At 37.7% G+C, this 19,915-nt stretch overlaps 1 protein-coding gene across 1 annotated transcript; it reads left to right on the top strand.

Moving 5' to 3' along the window:
- Positions 1 to 2,338: 2,338 nt before the first annotated feature.
- On the top strand, positions 2,339 to 6,309 carry LOC149244003 (peroxidase A2-like). The gene is made up of 4 exons (XM_089374699.1): positions 2,339 to 2,845; positions 4,751 to 4,942; positions 5,061 to 5,226; positions 5,697 to 6,309. The coding sequence occupies exons 1-4, from the start codon at positions 2,627 to 2,629 to the stop codon at positions 6,116 to 6,118; spliced, it is 999 nt and encodes a 332-aa protein (XP_089230825.1). The 5' UTR covers positions 2,339 to 2,626; the 3' UTR covers positions 6,119 to 6,309.
- Positions 6,310 to 19,915: the final 13,606 nt, after the last annotated feature.

The following is a 19,915-nucleotide window of genomic DNA, read 5'->3' as shown; positions in this document are numbered from 1 at the left end:
TCCCGACAATTCCTCCGCCTCCATACACAACTCCATTTCCACTCTTTAAAAAAAAAATATTTTACAATATTCCGACAAATTTTAAATATCCGATGATATACCCTACCGTAAACCTCTCATGTACATATTCAGTTAGAGTTTGTCTTTTAGCTGCAAATGCATCTGCAAATGACAGAGTTCTAGAGGATCAGATTTTTGTGATGTTGAAACTTGGCGACTCCTATTTCAGACTCTATAGCAATATAAATGCTATCTGGCATGCTAGGGGAATAGCCATGGAGTGCCCTCTCCGCACTCGCCCTCTCTCTCCACGGGCTGTCACTCAAACGGCGATGGCTATTCCACTAGCATGTCAGTTAGTATTTATATTGCTATAGGGCTATAAATGCTATCTGGCATGCGAGGGGAATAGCCATGGAGTGCCCTCTCCGCACTCGCCCTCTGGCTCCACCCGCTGTCACTCAAAATACGATGGCTATTCCACTCGCATATCAGATAGTATTATAGGGTTGGAAATAAGAATAACCCTGAAACTTATTGAACTTATTGATGTACATAATATTGTGAGACCAGATCAAACAGAACTTTCCATTTTCATTCAGAGCAGTCATGTCCGTAGCTTTAGAAAGACGCATCACCATTTCCCTAAACCGAACGACTAAGATGTTGGTCTTTCACATCACTACACATGAATGAGATAATTATATAAAATTGTTTTACATATCCCCTCGTAGCAGTTAGAGTTTGTCTTTTAGCTGCAAACCCATCTGCAAATGGCAGAGTTTTAGAGGATCAGATTTTTGTGATGCTGAAACTTATTGATGTACATAATGTTGTGAGACCAGATCAAACAGAACTTTCCATTTTCATTCAAAGCAGTATGTCCGTAGCTTAGAAAGACACGCATCACCATTTACCTAAACCAAACGACTGAGATGTTCATCTTTCACATCACTACACATGAATGAGATAATTATATAAAATTGTTTACTTTAATTATTTTATGTATCACTTTAAGTATATGTTTAATTTCATTTTGGTACAAATGAACAAGAATATATACAAATATTTTAATTTAATTATTTGAATTTTTTTACAATTTTGGGTTTCTAGTTGAATAAGAATTTCTTCAATTTAGAGTTATTAAATTTGCAATTATAAGGTTAATAATTTTATTAAAAAAATTTAATTTAATTACTTTTTATTTGGTTTTTTTTTGTCTGTTCAGAGTTTAATAAGTATTTTTTGAATTCAGAATTTTTTGCATAAATTTTTTGTTTGTCAAGTTGTTTATGTCTTTTTTTGTCAAGTTGTTTATGTCTTTTAAAAAGATGATTCCAGGTTAATTTCTGGTTTGAGAAATAAAATCACTACTTTTTAATGTGATTAGATTTTTTTCCACTAAATTTCTAACTAGTGACCTTCACATGAAAGAATGACTTAACATCATACCCTATCACCGGGTATTGCATAATTTTAAGATAACATACAATTTTAATAAACTAAATTTATTTATATATTAAAAACTCGTTTAAAAATTTATTATTCAAAATTATCAAAATATAGAATAATTAAATTTAGACTATAAGGTTTTTCCATTCATTAATTTGTGATAAGTTTCAATTTAATAACTGTGAAGACTATAACCACAATTAAAACAGACAGATACCATATTGAATATATTTACACTGACAAAAAAGGTGGTGTAACTAATATTGCATTTGAAAGAATCATATATAATTAGCTGAATTTAACTAGATTGTAAATTTAGAGAATATATTGAAATATGATTAATAAGACTTAAAATTAAGTTCTTATTTCTCAAATTTTTATATAATCAATTGAATTTAACTAGATTGTAAATTCAAAAAATGTTTTGAAATATGATTGATAAGAGGCAAGTCAATTAAACTTTTATTCTTCAAATTCTAGAATATTTTAAAAATTTGCAATTTAAATAAAGATGATTTGTGTAATTCTGCTGAGCCCTATGGACTATATAATCTTGCTATGCAATGTGGACATGGCTCCATTCTAACCATTCTTATCAGGATAGCAGATTCACTGTTTTTATAGAGATGGCAGATTTTGACAATATCTGATAAATATCAATAAAGTCAATTGTTTCACTTAACTACTCCTATCTAATTTCAAAATGTTCCCAAAATCTATAATAAAAATAGACTTCAATAACAACTCTTAAATTCTCCTACGCATGAATCCAATAATGCTAATACAAAATGCTGCCCAACTTTTTTAACTTTAATATGAAACTTGGACAAAGTCAGAGAACAAATTATAAACAAATATATTTAATTCAACCCTGTAATAAAATCTATTCAGTTTTGTGCGTGCTCGGCGACCAGCTGACTTCCCTGGTTGCCTGTCGAATATGGATGGCCCGCTTGTCAGATTGCATAATCTGGTCAAGGATGTCCGCCACTTACCAGTTCTTCCCCTATCTAAACCCCAAGGCCAAAGCAATCTCATAGACTAAGTCATAGGCTTCTCCATATAAATCTATGGGCATATCAAGCACATCCATTGCTGTATACCTTACTGAAGAATATTAAACAAATCCATTGCCGGATTTTACTCTGTTTTCTACACACAGTGGGGCTTTACCATGGCGACTGCTCTCAGATTTTGCTTTGTTCTAGCGTTGATGACTGTATGGGTAAGCACGAGTGCGAACCCTGATGGAGCATTACAGCCTGATTACTATCAGTGGACATGTCCACAGGCGGCAGCCATTATTTCCGCTGGAGTTCAGAGAGCCGCAGCTCAGGAGGCTCGCATGGCTGCCTCTCTTCTTCGTCTGCATTTTCATGACTGCTTTGTTAATGTAAGTAACTGTGCAGATTTTCATGAGTTATATGCGGAGTTAGACTGATTTTCTTCCAAGTTTTTCGAAAAATCATGTTTAAATTTTTACTTTTGAAACAAATTCATATTCATATCATAGCATATCCATCAAATTTTCTCGACCGTTGTATAGTTGCTGATGTATATTTATTGATAAACATAATTTTAGACTTATTTTTCCCTTTTCGTGGTAGCTTCTCATATTATTATATATCTATATATCAGATTCACTCCATCAACATAGAGGTTGCCCATTCCCTGGTTTTCACTTAAAGTTCTCTGTAGCATCATGTTGGGCTAGCTACTTCACATATGGGTTTTGTTTAATACGCGTGGGTTTTGTTTAATACGTGTCTTTTTAATTGAAGAAATTGTTTCTGGAGTAACTCTTAAGTGTATATAGTTTTATTTGGGATAAGACTACAAGACCTATGGAAACTAAAGTCCCTGCCTAACAATTACCTCACATCCCTGAAACTAAATTTTGCTTAAACTTTATATTCAGCTAAGTTCATTGTCATCCATTTTTAGTAGAACAGATGTTCTTAAAAACGATAACGATTATAATCCAGAGCTTTTTCCTTACATCAATTTCACTTGTTTAGTGTTTATTGGGGATCTTACAAATGGGTTTTGATTAATCTCTATATGCAACAAGGTTCATTGTCATCCATTTTTAATAGAACGGAAGTTCTTAGTAGTGATTATGATCCAGAACTTCTTCTTTACATCAACTTCCCCTTATAGTGTTTACTGGGATCTTAGGTCTTATTTGAAGAATACGTACTCAGGGTTTTGTATGCCAAGTTTGGTTTCCTAGTAATGTAAAAGAGAGTTTGGTTATTAGATGGTATATTCAGAAATTAAAAGGAATCCATATAATACTTATGTTTTTTGGTCGGAGAAAGAAAAACAACCTAGAAGTTCACATATCAAGTCCTTTTAAATTTTGTTGGAACATTTATTTGTGGTTAGACTGGATTATAGTGGGCTTTATTCATTATTATGGAAGGTTTTTCTTTCAATCCAGGTTGAGTTTATATTAGAGCTAATTCTAATATAATATGGGGAAATTAGACCTATAAATTAGTTGTGTAAATGTAGGATAACAATTGTTATCAGGATTGTAATTAGTTGTCTAAATGTACGATAATAATTGTTATCAGGATTGTAATGTAAGATGTTGTCATTAAAATTGTATACTTTTGATGATGTTGATTGTAGATTCTTAAATATTTAGAAAACCAAAGGGGTATAGTTTGATTTCGTTCATGTCTAAATTGATTTCTGGAATATTCAGGAATTTGCCATAGACATAAAGATGGCTTTATTGTTTGTTTCAGCTGTTTATCACAGATTTTGATTTGTATACAGAACTTTATATTTCCTGAAGATAATATATTATGATTTTTCTTCTGAAAAAAAAAGACGGCCTTATTGTATAAACTAGGTCTATTCAGGAATTTGCCATAAACATAAAGATGGCTTTATTGTATAAACTAGGTGCAATCTGGTCAAACTTAAATGTTCCTTATTTTTTATCTCCACAATTAGCTTTCACTCTCAACCCCTCTCATCAAAATTTAAACTTCAAACAAAATAATAAACTAAACCCATACAAACCCAACTAATCTACTACTCATAATATGGATAAGAAGAGACAATTAGTTAATTTACCAAATTCAGTAAACTGTTACAGAAATTTCTCCGCATATGAAAACTATTTGTTCATTACATATTAATCAGGGCTAAATAAGCCTTAAATCTAGTGTTTTATGACACATTGAGACGTGCAAAGATTATCATTATAAAGAGACTTCAGTTTTCAGTCATATTTCATTAAATTCTAATGGATATTTGACAAAGAAATGGAAGTTATGTGCAGGGATGTGATGGTTCAGTGCTCCTGGATGACACACCGACTTTTGAGGGAGAGAAGACAGCAGCTCCCAACAACAATTCTATCCGTGGTTTCGAAGTCATAGATGCCATCAAAGAAGAACTTGAATCTGCATGCCCTGGAAAGGTTTCCTGTGCTGATATACTTGCAGTGGTAGCCCGGGATTCTGTGGTGTTGGTAAAATTTTATTGCCGTATTGCTCAAAATTTTATATTTCATAAGCTTGCATTTATCAAATTGGATATCTATTAAGATTATAGAATGACATCGAAGAGTTGTTTTCTGGTATGGGCAGACAGGAGGGCCATCATGGGAGGTGCTGTTGGGGAGGAGGGATAGCCTAACAGCAAGCAAAGCAGCGGCAAATAACAGCATTCCGCCCCCCACATCGGATATTACAGCACTCGTTGAAAGTTTTAAGGCTGTAGGCCTCACACAAAAAGATTTGGTCGTGCTCTCAGGTAAACCCATCTATTTATCTATCCATTTATCTGTACAAGAGATGCAGGAACACTATAAAGGATGGAGAGAAAAAAGATAATTAAATTAAATGGTTGGTACCATATTAGCACAAAAGATTATAGTGTAGAGTTTTAGTTGTTAAGCACTTTTTTAATGGGAGGTTACAGGGCGAAGCTTTTCGATATTTTGGGATTAGATTATGTTAATAAGCAAGATGTGATTTTTTCCAGTGGATTTTATTGAGATATTTCTTAAAAACAGAAAAACCATACTTGCTTTATCTATATCAAAACATTTATTGTTATTCCTCTAATCAGTATACCAGCAAAGGATCTAGAAACTGAGACCATTGATAAATTTAGAAGCTGGGAGCACTGCTAATTTTTTAAAAAATGGGTGTTTTTGATAAAACCATCGAAGAACTTGTTTTGAATAATTTTAAATATTAACCGACTCATATTTTTTGCAGGTGCCCATACAATAGGAAATGCACGCTGCCAAACATTCAGCTCTAGGCTCATGGGAGTCCAACCAGATGGAACTCTTCAAACAGAGTACCTAATATCTCTCCAACAACTTTGCACTCAGGGTTTTGTTATTAATAACAACACTCTAGCTTCATTAGATTTGGAGACCCCGGTAACTTTTGACAACCAGTATTATGTGAATCTACGTTCTGGTGAAGGTTTACTGAAAACGGACCAGCTGCTCTTTTCCAATGGAACAGAATACACGAGGGATTTGGTGCAACTTTACATCAAAGGCCAGAAGGAATTTTTTGAACAATTCAAAAAGTCCATGGTCAAGATGGGAAATATTAAACCCCTGACTGGGACAAATGGTGAGATTCGTAGCAATTGCAGGTCCATTAATTCACGTTCATCGGCATGAGCTATACCCATAACAAGTTTTATATAGACCGTATACAATATATCTGTATACGCAATATATAATGTGACAGAAATGTATGAAGTATTGTAATATTCTTTGAAGCACATTATTAAGCAGGTCATAGAGGAATTGTGGCAGACCGTATTTTGATTTTTGATATTGAATATGTTTTTTATTTTGAATATAAAAGGGTTTTTCGAAATATAAAAAATAAATGTTTTAAGATATATGAAATAAATGTGAATTTTATTTTTATACGTCAAAATGTAAAGTTAGTTTTGGGGTGGTTTAATTGGTAATGTTTGTAAAAATGAAGTGTAAAGTTAGTTTTGGGTGGTTTAATTGGTAATGTTTGTAAAAATGAAGTGTAATGTATCAAGAGCTTTAAGGTTTGAATTTCCTTATTCATCTGTGTATATGGAGGCATTGGTAGGATCTATGACCAAGTCATGCAAGTATTGTTGATGATTGTTTATTTTTTTAGACTTTTATAAACCAACTCCTCCAATCTCGTTATGACATCTAGATAATGAGACATTGTGCTTGGAATTTATAGGTTTATATTTTTGTTTTTGTGTTTTTTTTTAGTTTATAAAGCATAAAATAAAAGAGAAAATTTATTATATGCATTATAAATCATTTACAACAGCTACATGATAAGGAAGTATATATATATATATCTCAGATTCACTTGAAGCAACCAGCTAGTCATAATTTGGGCTTGGAGACCCTGAATTATGTAGAGCATAAGTTGCAATTAATAACATGGAACATAGAGAAATTTCTAAATTAAAATATGTAGCAAAACGTAGATATGCAAAATCACAAAATTGTAGAAAATGATGGCTCATTTTATTAATTCTAAAGAGTACAACCAAATCCTGAAAAGGCAAGCTTGCGACAGCTTTTGACTAGTCCTATCACAAACTACTACAAAGCAAATTAAATCATAAACAATAGCTCAAGAAACAAGCAAAAGTGGCAGGAGATTGAAATCCTTTGTAATATGAGTAGCTTGTTTTTTACAAAAACATAGCTGTTAGCACTCGTAAAAAATAACCAAACCTTCAAACAACAATAAATCAATACGAAAGACACAAGATAAATGAAAATCTCCTTAAAAATATTAATGGAGTCACCTAGCTTGTCTCCCCTTGGTGAGATAACTCTGTTGTCGCCATCAATATTAGTCTCTAACTGATAAGAAATTAAAAGTAGATGAGGAATGACAACCAAAAATTGTATAACATACCTCTCTTCCTAGTTTTCTTTCAATGTCTTCATAGATCCTTCCTCCTTATAAAGGGTTCCAAAATAGTTTGTGAAGTTCCCTTGTTTTAAAGATGGTATTTAGTTTGATTTCTAATCTAATTGATTAGTAAATATGAGGGACGCTCTAAAAGAAATAGTTAATAAACTACTTTATGAAATTTACTTTTTAGTTTTAAATTTTGACTCTAGTAGATGGGAACCTAACCCTTTATTTGATTCGATTGGGTTTAATAATTTTTGTCTTCAAATATATAAGTAAAGAGGTTATGTGGAGCCTCATATAATCCAAATAAAAACCATAACAATATAATTATATAAAAAGTATATCCATACTAGGTGTGCAACCAATCAAAAAACATGCTACATCACTAAACCTTCCCACATATAATGTCAATCACAAATTAGCATATGACTACCTTTGTTCCTATTCATGAAGCTCATGCTCAAAAAAAATTCACAAAATTACTTGTTTGTAATCAAAGATATGGAATCTATCATTAGAAAATGAACAATAATATGAGTTTTCAACACCGTAATAGGAAACAAAATTGAATAATGAAAATGGATAACATTGATACAAATTAATAGCCTATTGTGAGCCCACATAGAACTGACAAGGAGCCATTCAAAACCAAAATTGAAAAGGGGGTAGACAAAGAAAATATAGTTGCTCGACTAGTCAATCGAAATATTAGTATATATACAAGACACCATTGTAGAGAAGGAGTTTAAATGACAATGTTCATATAATCCCATTGTGACAGAAACACTAAAGACTCATAGAATGAGCTTGTTTATTACATTACAAAGAACATACATTTATACAAAATCCACTACAGTGATTCACCTACTGTTATTTATTATTTATCTAAATCCGCCGACTATAGCCATTCTACGTTGACTGACATTGATGACTCGTCGGCTATTTCCATCATACGATCAGACGTGATTAATGGTCTAACACGTCCCCTTAATCACGGCGACCTAAACTTTAACTTGCCTGCTGGTTTAAGTCTCAGCTAGGCTTACAACAAAACATTTCATTTTTGCCTTCTTATTAAAGGGTCCATGCTTGTTCCTTTTCCTTTGCTAGTGCAGTTTCATCTTCACCTTTATTGTCATAAGATAGTGATTGAGTTTCTCCTTTCTTGATTGCAGGGTAACATTCTTTGTGTTCAACATTGCTTCTGGTTCTTGGGACTTATACTTGTCCTTAATGTTTGCAATTTTTTCAAGTTTTGTTGCTTCTTTCTGATTGTCAATATCTGCACACTCAAAAACAATGTTAGATTCATAAAAAAAACCATATTGATTTTTGTCATCATGCTCTTTGGAAAGAGCTTTGCTTCCTTCATTTTTCTTTGCTGACATAGTTGATTGATTCATGTCTTCAACCTCTTTCGTCAATTCTGTTGCTGCAAACATGTTGTCCTGCATTTGATTTGTGTATGGAGGTAGGCAACTCCTCTCACCAAACAACAACTCATCAATAAGATGTTCTTCATGCATCATATTCAACCACTCATCATAGGACACATAATTGTCATCAAATTTGACTTCATAAATCTCTGCATCATAGAGAGTTTCCTTAATATCCTATATTACTCTATTGTCAACTAAAGACATACTTTTAGCCTTAATTCCAGCTATGATGCTTTCAACACAATCACCTTTAGAGACAACTCCTACATCAACTTCAGCTTTCTCACTACCCTCCATATTGTATTTCATTTCAAGAATATCCCCAAATATTTTTGCATCACATATTTCACCAAATTCATACAAAAGACTAGACAAAATATTTTCATCTAAAGTTGATATGATGAGAAACAATGCTACTGCATCTCTACTTTTATCAATGGCATTTATGGAAATTCCTTGAACAAATTGCCATAAATTTACTGAACCAAACAATCCCTCCATTTTTATTGCCCAAAGTTTAAAACTTTTACCTAAGAAAATTGGTAGAATTGGCATTAATCATTTTAGTATTGCATTAATGTCTTCAAATTCTTCTATCTGATTCAGATTTACTTTTGGTTGAAGCATTTCATATTCTTATGCAACTATTTCCTTTTCATTCTTTCTCCTCACCTGTTTCAATTCTCTCTGACACTGTCTCCTCTGTTGATCCATCACTCTACCATAGAGTCAAATTCAAAATAATTTGCAACTGAGGCTTCGCTACAGGCTCTTTCACAGTAGAAATATTTTATTCGTTGATTTTTGAAAAAGGTTCAAGGTACCATGCTTCTGAATATCCTCCGACAATCCTTCATAGGCTAGCTAACAACTCACTGGCAAGTCAATTGCAGTGACTTATAAAACTCCATTACCTTCTACAGGTAGCTCCTCATCACTGCAGCACTTAACACAATCTTCTCACACACAGTCTTTCAACAACAATAGCTGTTCACAGCATCTATAGCCCTCGGTGCCCCTCTACGCTCTTCCTTAGCTCTCCTCGGCCCTCCAGGCTCCTCCACGCTAGGGTCTTTCAACACTCACATATTGGATCCACGCAGACAGCAAATCCACACTTAGCCCACTAGCAATGCAACGTCCTCCAAACACTTGTTGATGAGCAGCAAATTTTGCAGGCCACTTCTCCTCACAGCCTTTGCTTGCTGCTTCTCAAGGCAGCTCCTCCTCTGATCCAGGTGGATATTGGTGGCCACCTGCTAAGTCCACCTGGACCCCCACCATTGTTCCTCTTAGCATTTTCAGTTTCCTTAATTATAGCGCAGTTTACTATTTTTAGCAATTTTTTGGGTCCTAAACTTCCGGAGCCGTTTTGAGGCCCTAAACGACATTTTTTGGGAAATCTATCGCCAGCAATTTTCTGTCAAAAAATCGTCTTTTCCGTCGTAGTCCTCGGAGAGATCTTTCCAATGGGCTATCATGCATGTCAAACAGAGATAATACGACCAATTCGCGACCCCGGGAAGTTGGCTATCCAACTCACCCCAAAACGAGGCCCACAATTTGGTGTTTCATCTTCTAGGGTTAGGTTTTGGGATGTGAAGGGATTTCCATTGTTTCTCAATAATAAATAGGCCTTCGAGCCTCATTGTAACACAGTTCAGAACAGTTCAGAGGCATGTAGCCACCACATCTCTTCTCAGAGATAAGCTACCATCGCCCTAGCTGGATTATTTCCATTACTGTTTGTAAGCATATTTCAGTGTTTTATATTAATGAAATGAAGTATTATTTCCGCTGCATATCTGTGTTTATGGTTATCTCTGTAATTTGTTGCGTTCCTGTTTAAATCCAGATCAGTGGTATCAGAGCGGTCTGCTTTTTCTCTGTTTTTCTTTACATGTCCCCAACGAGGTCGGGATATAAGGAGTTAGGGCTTGAACTGGTCGAACCTTTGCAAGACCAGCCTCGCAAATCCCGACGGCCTCCCATGGTGGATGAGAAGAAAGATGAGGGGGCAGGAGATCCTATCAAAATCTTGCTCGAAGAAGCCCTCGAGCGACAACGGAACGCGATGATGGACAGCTTTGCCCAGATCCTTCAGCGGCTACCCAGAAGCGACACGTCGGCTTCCAGTAGCTACTCTGGAAATGCCACACCCTTTAAGGTACAAGTTAATTTTGAAATCCCCATATTCGAGGGTCAGATAGACGCAGGTGCCGTAGATAAATGGTTAAATTTGCTAGAGGGTTATTTCTCTGTTCATGAATTTTCGAGTTGGGAAAAGATTGTTTTCGCTCTTCTCAAAGCAGCCCCCCATGTCAAGGACTAGTGGGAAACCTACTACGAGTAGAAGGATGAAAATACCAGCTCACTATTCTCGGCTGCACCCACCTGGAATTCATTCCGGGATGCCATCAAGGAGCAGTACTACCCTGTCGGAAGCTATGAGGATGAATACATAAAGTGGACCACGCTGCGACAGGGAAGGGACCAAGATGTGTCGGAGTTCACCAATCTTTTCCATACCCTTCGCACAAAGTTGGGTATCAAGGATATGGAGCAGCATTTGATACTCAAATACCGTGGTTGCCTGCATAAGTACATCCAGGAAGAAATAGAATTCCTGAACATCTCCTCGCTAGGCACAGCATACCGATATGCTGTCAAGGTCGAGCAGAAGTTTAAACAAAAGAGGCCAGACTTTGGATCTGCGAATCCGAAGCAAGGGAAAGGTGCCCCTAAACCACAAAACAAAGGACAAAGCCAAGGCGGAACAACGCAAGACAACCCGCAAAAGATGCAAGTAAAGAATAACGCTACAAAGCCGAAAAATGACACAGGGAAATGGTGTGAGTTCCATAAGAGCTCCACTCACAACACAAGTGAGTGTCGGGCCAAGCAGTCACTGGTGGCTGAGCTAAAGGTTTCAGAATCAGATGCATGTTCTGACTCTGAGTCAGAACCCGACAAAGGGAATGACAAAGGGAAGAAGATCATTGATGCAGATCCCAACACCACTGTTGCTACCGCCAAGATCCACAAAAATGAACCTGAAGATCCAGAGGAGGAGGAGCGTCTCTTCCACTCCTAGATGTGGGTAAAAGGCTCCCCACTACAGTTCATTGTCGATAGAAGGAGCCAAAAGAACCTCATTTTGGCAGAGGTCGTGAAGCGGTTGGGCTTACCGACCACAGCACATCCACAACCCTACACCATCAGGTGGCTTCACCAAGGACGGGATCTTCGCATGAGCTAGCAGTGTCACCTTCCATACAACATCAAACCCTTCACGGATGAGGTATTGTGTGACATTGCTCCCCTTGAAGTTTGTGATGTATTATTAGGACAACCATACTTGTGGAAGCGACATGCTATGTATGAATCAAGGCCCCATGTTGTTATCATTACATTGGGAAATAAGTTGTACAGGATACCAGAGGTAGCACCACCTACCGCCATCTCTTTGATTACTGCAAAACGATGCAGTAAGCTCATTTCCAAAACTGGGAAATTTGTCTTCCTGATGATACGCCCTCAAGGAAATAAGAAGACGGTGGCCACAACCTCCAGACAGGGCCCCTTTGCACGACAATTACAGATGGACAAAGTCATGGAGGAGTGTGAGGACATCTTCACCTCCCCTACAGGGGTTCCTCTGCACTGTCAGGTCAAGCACTCCATCGATCTGACCCCAGGTGCGCCGCTACCCAATGGACCAATTTATCGGTGCTCCGTTCTAGAGAATGATGAAATCAAGAGGCAGATTCAAGAGCTTCTGTAGAAAGGTCACATTCGTCCAAGTTCATGTCCTTGTGGGAGCCCGATCATGTTGGTACAGAAGAAGGATGGGACTTGGAGACTCTGTATTGACTATCAGGCGTTGAACAAGATCACTATCCGTAACAGGTACCCGATCCTGCGGATTGATGACCTCCTGGACCAACTAAAGGGGGAAAAATATTTCAGCAAGATCGATCTGAAGTTAGGATATCACCAAGTACCAATCGAATCCTCTGATGTGTGGAAGACTGCCTTCAAAGCCAAGGAGGGCCTTTTTGAATGGTTGGTGATGCCTTTTGGATTGACGAATGCTCCTGAAACCTTCATGAGGCTAATGGATGACATCTTGCGACCATTCACCAACTCATTTGTAGTGGTATACTTGGATGACATTCTGATCTTCAGCCAGAGTTGGGAAGAGCACCTCCACCACATACGACAGGTACTCCAAACACTGCGGCAACACAAGCTATGTGCCAATTTGGAGAAATGCACTTTTGGCATGACCCAGGTTCAATATTTGGGATACATTATTGATGAACAGGGGGTGCATGTGGATCCATCCAAAATCCAAGTCATTCGGGATTGGCCATCTCCAACCACTCTGACAGAGCTCTACAGCTTTCTAGGTCTTGCCAACTTCTACCATAGGTTCATGTTGGGGTTTTCTCATATCATTTGGCCCGTGAGTCAAGTCACCAAGGGAGGAGCGAAAGCAATTTTTTTTTGGTCTGAATCTCAACAGAAGGCATTCACAGAGCTGAAAGATCGCCTTTGTACAGCACCAGTGCTCGCATTACCAGATTTACAACAACCATTTGAGGTCGAGACAGATGCCTCTGACTATTCTATTGGGGCAGTCCTTACTCAACACGGGCATCCAGTGGCATATCACAGTGAAACACTTTCAGACACAGTCCGGAAGTATCCCACTTATGATAAAGAGATGTATTCCATTGTGTAGGCCTGTCGACAATGGAAGCATTACATTTTGGGGAAGGAAACGGTCATCCACACAGACCACCGACCCCTGCAGTTCATACAGACCCAAGGGAAATTGCAGAATGATCGCCATCAGAAGTGGTCTACATACCTGCAACAGTTCCATTTGAATATCAAGTATAAGAAGGGCAACACCAATAATGTTTCAGATTGCCTCAGTCGGCCACCGATCATGGCATTAACCACTGTGCTCAACTCTTGTGGGCACGAGACTTCTAATTGGTCACATCTCTACAAAAGCGACCTAGAATTTGGCCACACATACCAGACACTCTTGGAGGGTCGGCATGTTCCAGATTTTCACCTCCAGGATGCCCTGTTATGCCATCTGGGTCACCTTTGTGTTCCTTCAAGCGAGCGTGCCAAGATGATTTGGGAAGCACACTACAGTCGAGCTGCTGGGCATTTTGGGGTCGAGAAAACGGTGGCAGTACTACAAAAGTATTTCTATTGGCCGAATCTTCGACAGGATGTTGGGAAGTACATCAGATCATGTACTGCCTATGCCATTGCCAAACCGACCATCAAGAAGCAAGGCCTCTATACCCCGCTGCCTACCCCTAGTCAACCTTGGGAATCCATCTCCATGGATTACATGTTAGGCCTTCCTTCCACTAAGCATGGAAATGACTGTGTTTTTGTGGTTGTCAACAAGTTCTCGAAGATGGCCATTATGGCGGCCTGCAAGAAGAACATCACAGCAGAAGCCACTGCTAAACTCTTCTTTGAACGAGTGTGGGTGCACTTTGGGATCCCACAGTCTATCATCTCAGATCAGGACAGTCAGTTCCTCAGTACATTTTGGTCCAGTCTCTGGTCAATGCTCGACACCAAACTCACTAAGTCCACAGCCTTCCATCCTCAAACTGATGGCCAGACAGAGGTTGTCAATAGGATGATTGTACACATTCTGCGCATGTACAACTCAAAGCATCCACGCACATGGGACGAGAGCCTCACCTATGTTCATCACAGCTACAACCGAGCTCTTCACAGCTCCACTGGCCACAGCCCTTTTCAGGTGGGCTTGGGATTCCAGCCACTATGCCCCATTGATGTGGCCATGCCATTTGCAGCTACTCACACAGATTCAGCTCATGTCCAGTTCGAAACAAACAAGGAAACCAGCTTCATTGAGCACATCCAACATATTCGCCAACAGGTCCATGACATTCTGGAGAAATCAAATGCCAAGTTCAAGCAGCGACATGATCAACATCAAGTGCCACACAAGTTTCAGGTGGGTGACAAAGTCTGGTTGCATTTGCAAAAGGAACGCCTTACTGGAGCCTATTGGAAACTGAGACCACTCCGATATGGTCCCTACACCATTACTAAGGCTGTGGGAGACAATGCATTTGAACTCAACATTCCCCCATTCCTTGGCTTGCACCCAGTGTTCAATGTGGACCACCTTCGGCCATACTTTCCACCATTGCTAGACACATCCGACATTGCAGAACAACTCACACCCACAGAATTAAATCCAGATTGCATGGAACAAGCTGCAACTGATCGAATCATGGACACACAGATCAAGAATACTCGCCAACAGAATATTCAACTGTATCAAGTTGTCAAAGTAGGCCAACTCCTTCACAATGGCAAGTGGCTCACCAGGGACCAAGTTCAGCAAAAGTTTCCTCATCTCATGGAGGAACTCAATGCAATGGGGACCATTGCTTCCTAAGGGGGGAGGAATGATCCAGGTGGATATTGGTGGCCACCTGCCAAGTCCACCTGGACCCCCACCATTGTTCCTCAGCATTTTCAGTTTCTTTAATTATAGCGCAGTTTACTATTTTTAGCAGTTTTTTGGGTCCTAAACTTCCGGAGCCGTTTTGAGGCCCTAAACGACATTTTTTGGGAAATCTACCACTAGCGATTTTTTTTCTAAAAATCGCCTTTTTCGTCGTAGTCCTCGGAGAGATCTTTCCAACCGGCTATCATGCATGTCAAATGTAGATAATACGACCAATTCGCGACCCCGGGAAGTTGGCTGTCCAACTCACCCCAAAACGGGGCCCACAATTTGGCGTTTCATGTTCTAGGGTTAGGTTTTGGGATGTGAAGGGTTTTCCATTGTTTCTCAATAATAAATAGGCCTTCGAGCCTCATTGTAACACAGTTCAGAACAGTTTAGAGGCATGTAGCCACCACATCTCTTCTCAGAGATAAGCTACCATCGCCTTAGCTAGATTATTTCCATTACTGTTTGTAAGCATATTTCAGTGTTTTATATTAATGAAATGAAGTATTATTTCCGATGCATATCTGTGTTTATGGTTATCTCTATAATTTGTTGCGTTCCTGTTTAAATCCGGATCATCCTCGCCACTGCTCCTCCACTTACTAAATTTGCGGTGGCTGGTTCAAAACAGTCCATTAAACACAACTCGGTGCAAACACATCTTAGAAGCTTCACTTAGCAGATTCCTACTAAATCCTAGCAGCCACACCATCATACCACATCTTTTTCTCACACAGTTTCTAGCTGAATCTGGGGTTACCCAAATACCAAAAACCGAGTATGAACAACGCCCCTCACGGCTCCAATCTTCACATAGCAAAGCTACCACACTTCTGACTCGGGCATACCAGTAATATGCACCTCCTCCACATGAAGGCCCAAATGGGTTGTGAGCTCAATTCTCTTCACACAACAGCAACATTCACATGCCAATGCTCCTCAGGCCCATACTCTTAATTCTCTTCACACACAGCTTCTTTCACGTCCTCAAGCTTACATACAACTCAACCGCATTCTTTTTCTCAACTCAGCCACACTCTTTTTCTCTAGACTGTGAGACTCTCCAAACACAATGGCACATGACAAGAACTTTTCACTAAGAAGTTTTCCCATGGCAGCAAGAGCTCATGCTCTCTACACAGTAAGCAACTTCATGTTACAAGCAGCTTCAGTCAATAAGGAACACAATTTACTCTCACAGAACACAACTTTCATGCACAACAAGAGCCACACTGCTCCGCCTCACCTCACAGCCAGCTCTGTGACCTCACAGCTCACCTGAGCTCTGATACCATGACAGAAACATTGAAGACTCATAGAATGAGCTTGTTTATTACATTACAAAGAACATACATTTATATAAAACCCACTACAACAATTAACCTACTGTTATTTATTATTTATCTAAATTCGCTGACTATAGTCGTTCTACGCCCACTAACATTGATGACTCACCGACTATTGCCATCATATGATCAAATGTGATTAATGGTCTAACACATTGTTCATGAACAATTCGTATGAGATAATATTTAAAAATGTGGTATTTTGAATCAGTTACGAATGCAAATAGTAGAGAACATGTTATGAACAAAGAACCAATATAATCATAGCAAGGAAGTAGTTAAAAATGACCATACAATTGGAAACAACATTGTCAAATATGCACCTAATAATTTGAGAAATAGAATGGGGATTTAACATTTTTTTTTTTTTTTTTTTTTTGTATGATGAAGGGAAAAGGAACAAAAATATATCCACACAACCTTCTCTATGTTTTTTTCCCCAAGGCTTCATGGCCTCAAGGGCTCCCACGAGTGGTAGTATAAATTAGTTTTGAATTAATTTAGGTTTTTAACAAATTTATAAAAAAATACAATAACCATGGTCATACAGTGTTTGGAACGAAGATAAAAACTTAATTAACTCTTTTTCGAACATAATTGTAATGGTTACCAAAACCATATATCACACGGTTAAGATTAATCATGAGTGCCCAAAAGAATATATCAATAACATCAATGCAATCTAGGTTTTCACTGAAATAAAAGCAAGGCAAAGATGCTTAGCTTGACGTGGTAAACTATAAAAAGTATAATTTTAAAACGAGTTAGTGCTCGGTGATGTATCCCAATGGTTTTCTTCAAGGGAATTGGACCATTGTGTGCAGGGAAATTGACCAAAATGAAGAAAATAAATCTTAAAACCATACGCAAAGATTTCACAAAGTAACGAAAATATGTCGATATATGAACAGAGTAAAGTCTTCTCTTTTAAATGCATAAAAATACTAAAACATTGACAACTAAATTCTAGGTTGTAAACAACCATACCAACGCAAATCACATGAGCAGGAATAGGGTTTGCATAGGGAAGAAACTCAGAAAAATCTCAATTTGTCGATGAAAGAAAACGAGTGAAAGGCATACCTAGCAAGTAACAATGCTTGAAAATGAAAATTCAGTTGTTGGGTTACAAAATTGTGCTTTGTTTATCATCATCCACGTCTTGAACATGATTTTTTTCCGAATTACAATTACAGGGAGTTTGCATTTGAGGACTAGAACAAGAGAAAACCTTTTGAATGCTCGAGAAAGAAAAAGAAAATAGGTGCATGGCTCAAAGTGATAGAAATGATAATGGGTAAATGAAACTACAAAGATAAAAATTGGTCTATTAACGAGCTCAAAACCTAGTTTAAGGCTTCATATTTCAAGTCATTTGACTGACAGAACATGAACCAGATTAAGCAATCCAACGAGATAAGATGTGATGACAAGGAGATGCGACACAAAGGCTACAAAATCAAAGTCTTCAAATTCCATTGAAAATAAGACGAGAGCATAGAGCTCGTCTTCCTAATTCTAATAGGGTAAACAACACTTCAATTCGAGTTCATATTTGAAAGTTATGTTCAGTCAACATTTCAGTAAAACTACAAAAAAGTTAAAGTCAAAAGTCAACTAAAGGGTGCCACGTGGCACTCCCACAAGTTGCCACATGGAAGCCCAATCAACAGACTAGTTGGACCATAACAGGTGATGTGGCAATATCATAAGTCAACACATGGCATGTAGGTGATAGAAGTGGCATATGATGTGGACCAATGAGAGCCTACCACATGACACCTCAAATTAGGCTTATGTGGCCTTGATGTGGTGCAACCTCCATTTTTGTCTTATTCTAATGGTTTTTGGAGTCGACATATGTTTACCATATATTATATGGTTTGAAAATTATATTAGAACCAAAATTGGAAGTCCATGGGTTTTGAACCCACAATCTCCCCAACAACAAGTAACTTATATGACTATGCCAACCATTATGTGAACCACACACTTTGTCTTATTCACCCTCACACTTTGTTATAAAATGTCATTCAAATGATTCAAAGGGAACCATGGAGAATAATGGAGAATACATGAGAGATGAGGGTGCAAGCATGGCAATGAAGTCATGAATCTCAAGAAGATTCTAGGAATACGGTTAGAGTATATGTTAGAGAATATTTCAAAGAATATTCTCTATGAGGAATCTTTGAGATTCCCAGGGAGCTCAAATTTGACCGAGTCCAAAAGGGGTCAAGTTTACAATCATATTTCACGAATTTCCACCAGGAATTCAACCGTGTAGTCTATTTCTTTAGCAAATGTATGCATTTTCAAGCCATTCCTTAAAATGGAGGTATAAAATGCATTGATACCATGTCTTGTTTTGATTTTTACTAAGCTAATGATTTTATGTTGAGATCCTTGTTTTCCATTTTATTGGAGTATGTTTGTATGCCACTTCATGTGAGAGTTTGTTATTTTGTCATGTTGAAGGAGAGCTTTTATGAATGAGAGTTCTTATAGAAGAACATCTCGTGGAGAGACATGACACTCTAGATAAGGGAGTTATTCCTTGTATTCACAAAGAATACATCATGTACTCATCATCATTTTGCAACATTTAATGAAGCGGCCTCCCCACTCTTGACATTGGCCCTGAAGACATAATCCACACTAGGTGAACTCCTTTATCAACTTGTCTGTGTTATTTGATTTGATGGTTGTCTTTTTTATTCTTCTTCTTTAAGTATGCACATGTGGTTTTTCATAGTCTTTCACATGCAATTCTCCTAACATCACATAAGTAAAAGATCTTGGTTAATTCAAGTAGCTAAGAGAATCTAAATCAAGTTTGATATCAAAGTGGTCTTCTTGTTGATGAGAATTGTGAGCATCAATAATAACCAAAGGTTGAAGGTGAAACAAGAAAGAAAATGGAGGATTACAAAGATCTCTATGAGACCTTCTATAGGATGGAAAACATGGTAGATATAATGTATGCAGATTATGAGGAGAAAATGGAAAAAGAGGAACATGAGAAATAGAAAGCAGAGGATGATGCCCCATCTCCATATTCAAGAGTATTATTTTTCTTCATCTTCTTCTCATCATTCAAATGAAGAGATCAACGAAAGCCTTCAAACAAACAATGCTAAATTGAGGAGACTTTTACAAGAAGCAGAGATTGTAGCTTCAATTACAACCACGGAAGAGGCCTTGGAAAAGATGAAGTGCAAC

The sequence above is a fragment of the Pinus tabuliformis genome, chromosome 8 (assembly GCF_031772625.1).
Source record: "Pinus tabuliformis cultivar Carrire ecotype Pingquan chromosome 8, CPIR1, whole genome shotgun sequence".
NCBI lineage: Eukaryota > Viridiplantae > Streptophyta > Pinopsida > Pinales > Pinaceae > Pinus > Pinus tabuliformis.
Note: the sequence above shows the minus strand (reverse complement) of the source record. Positions and strands in the feature narration are given on the sequence as shown.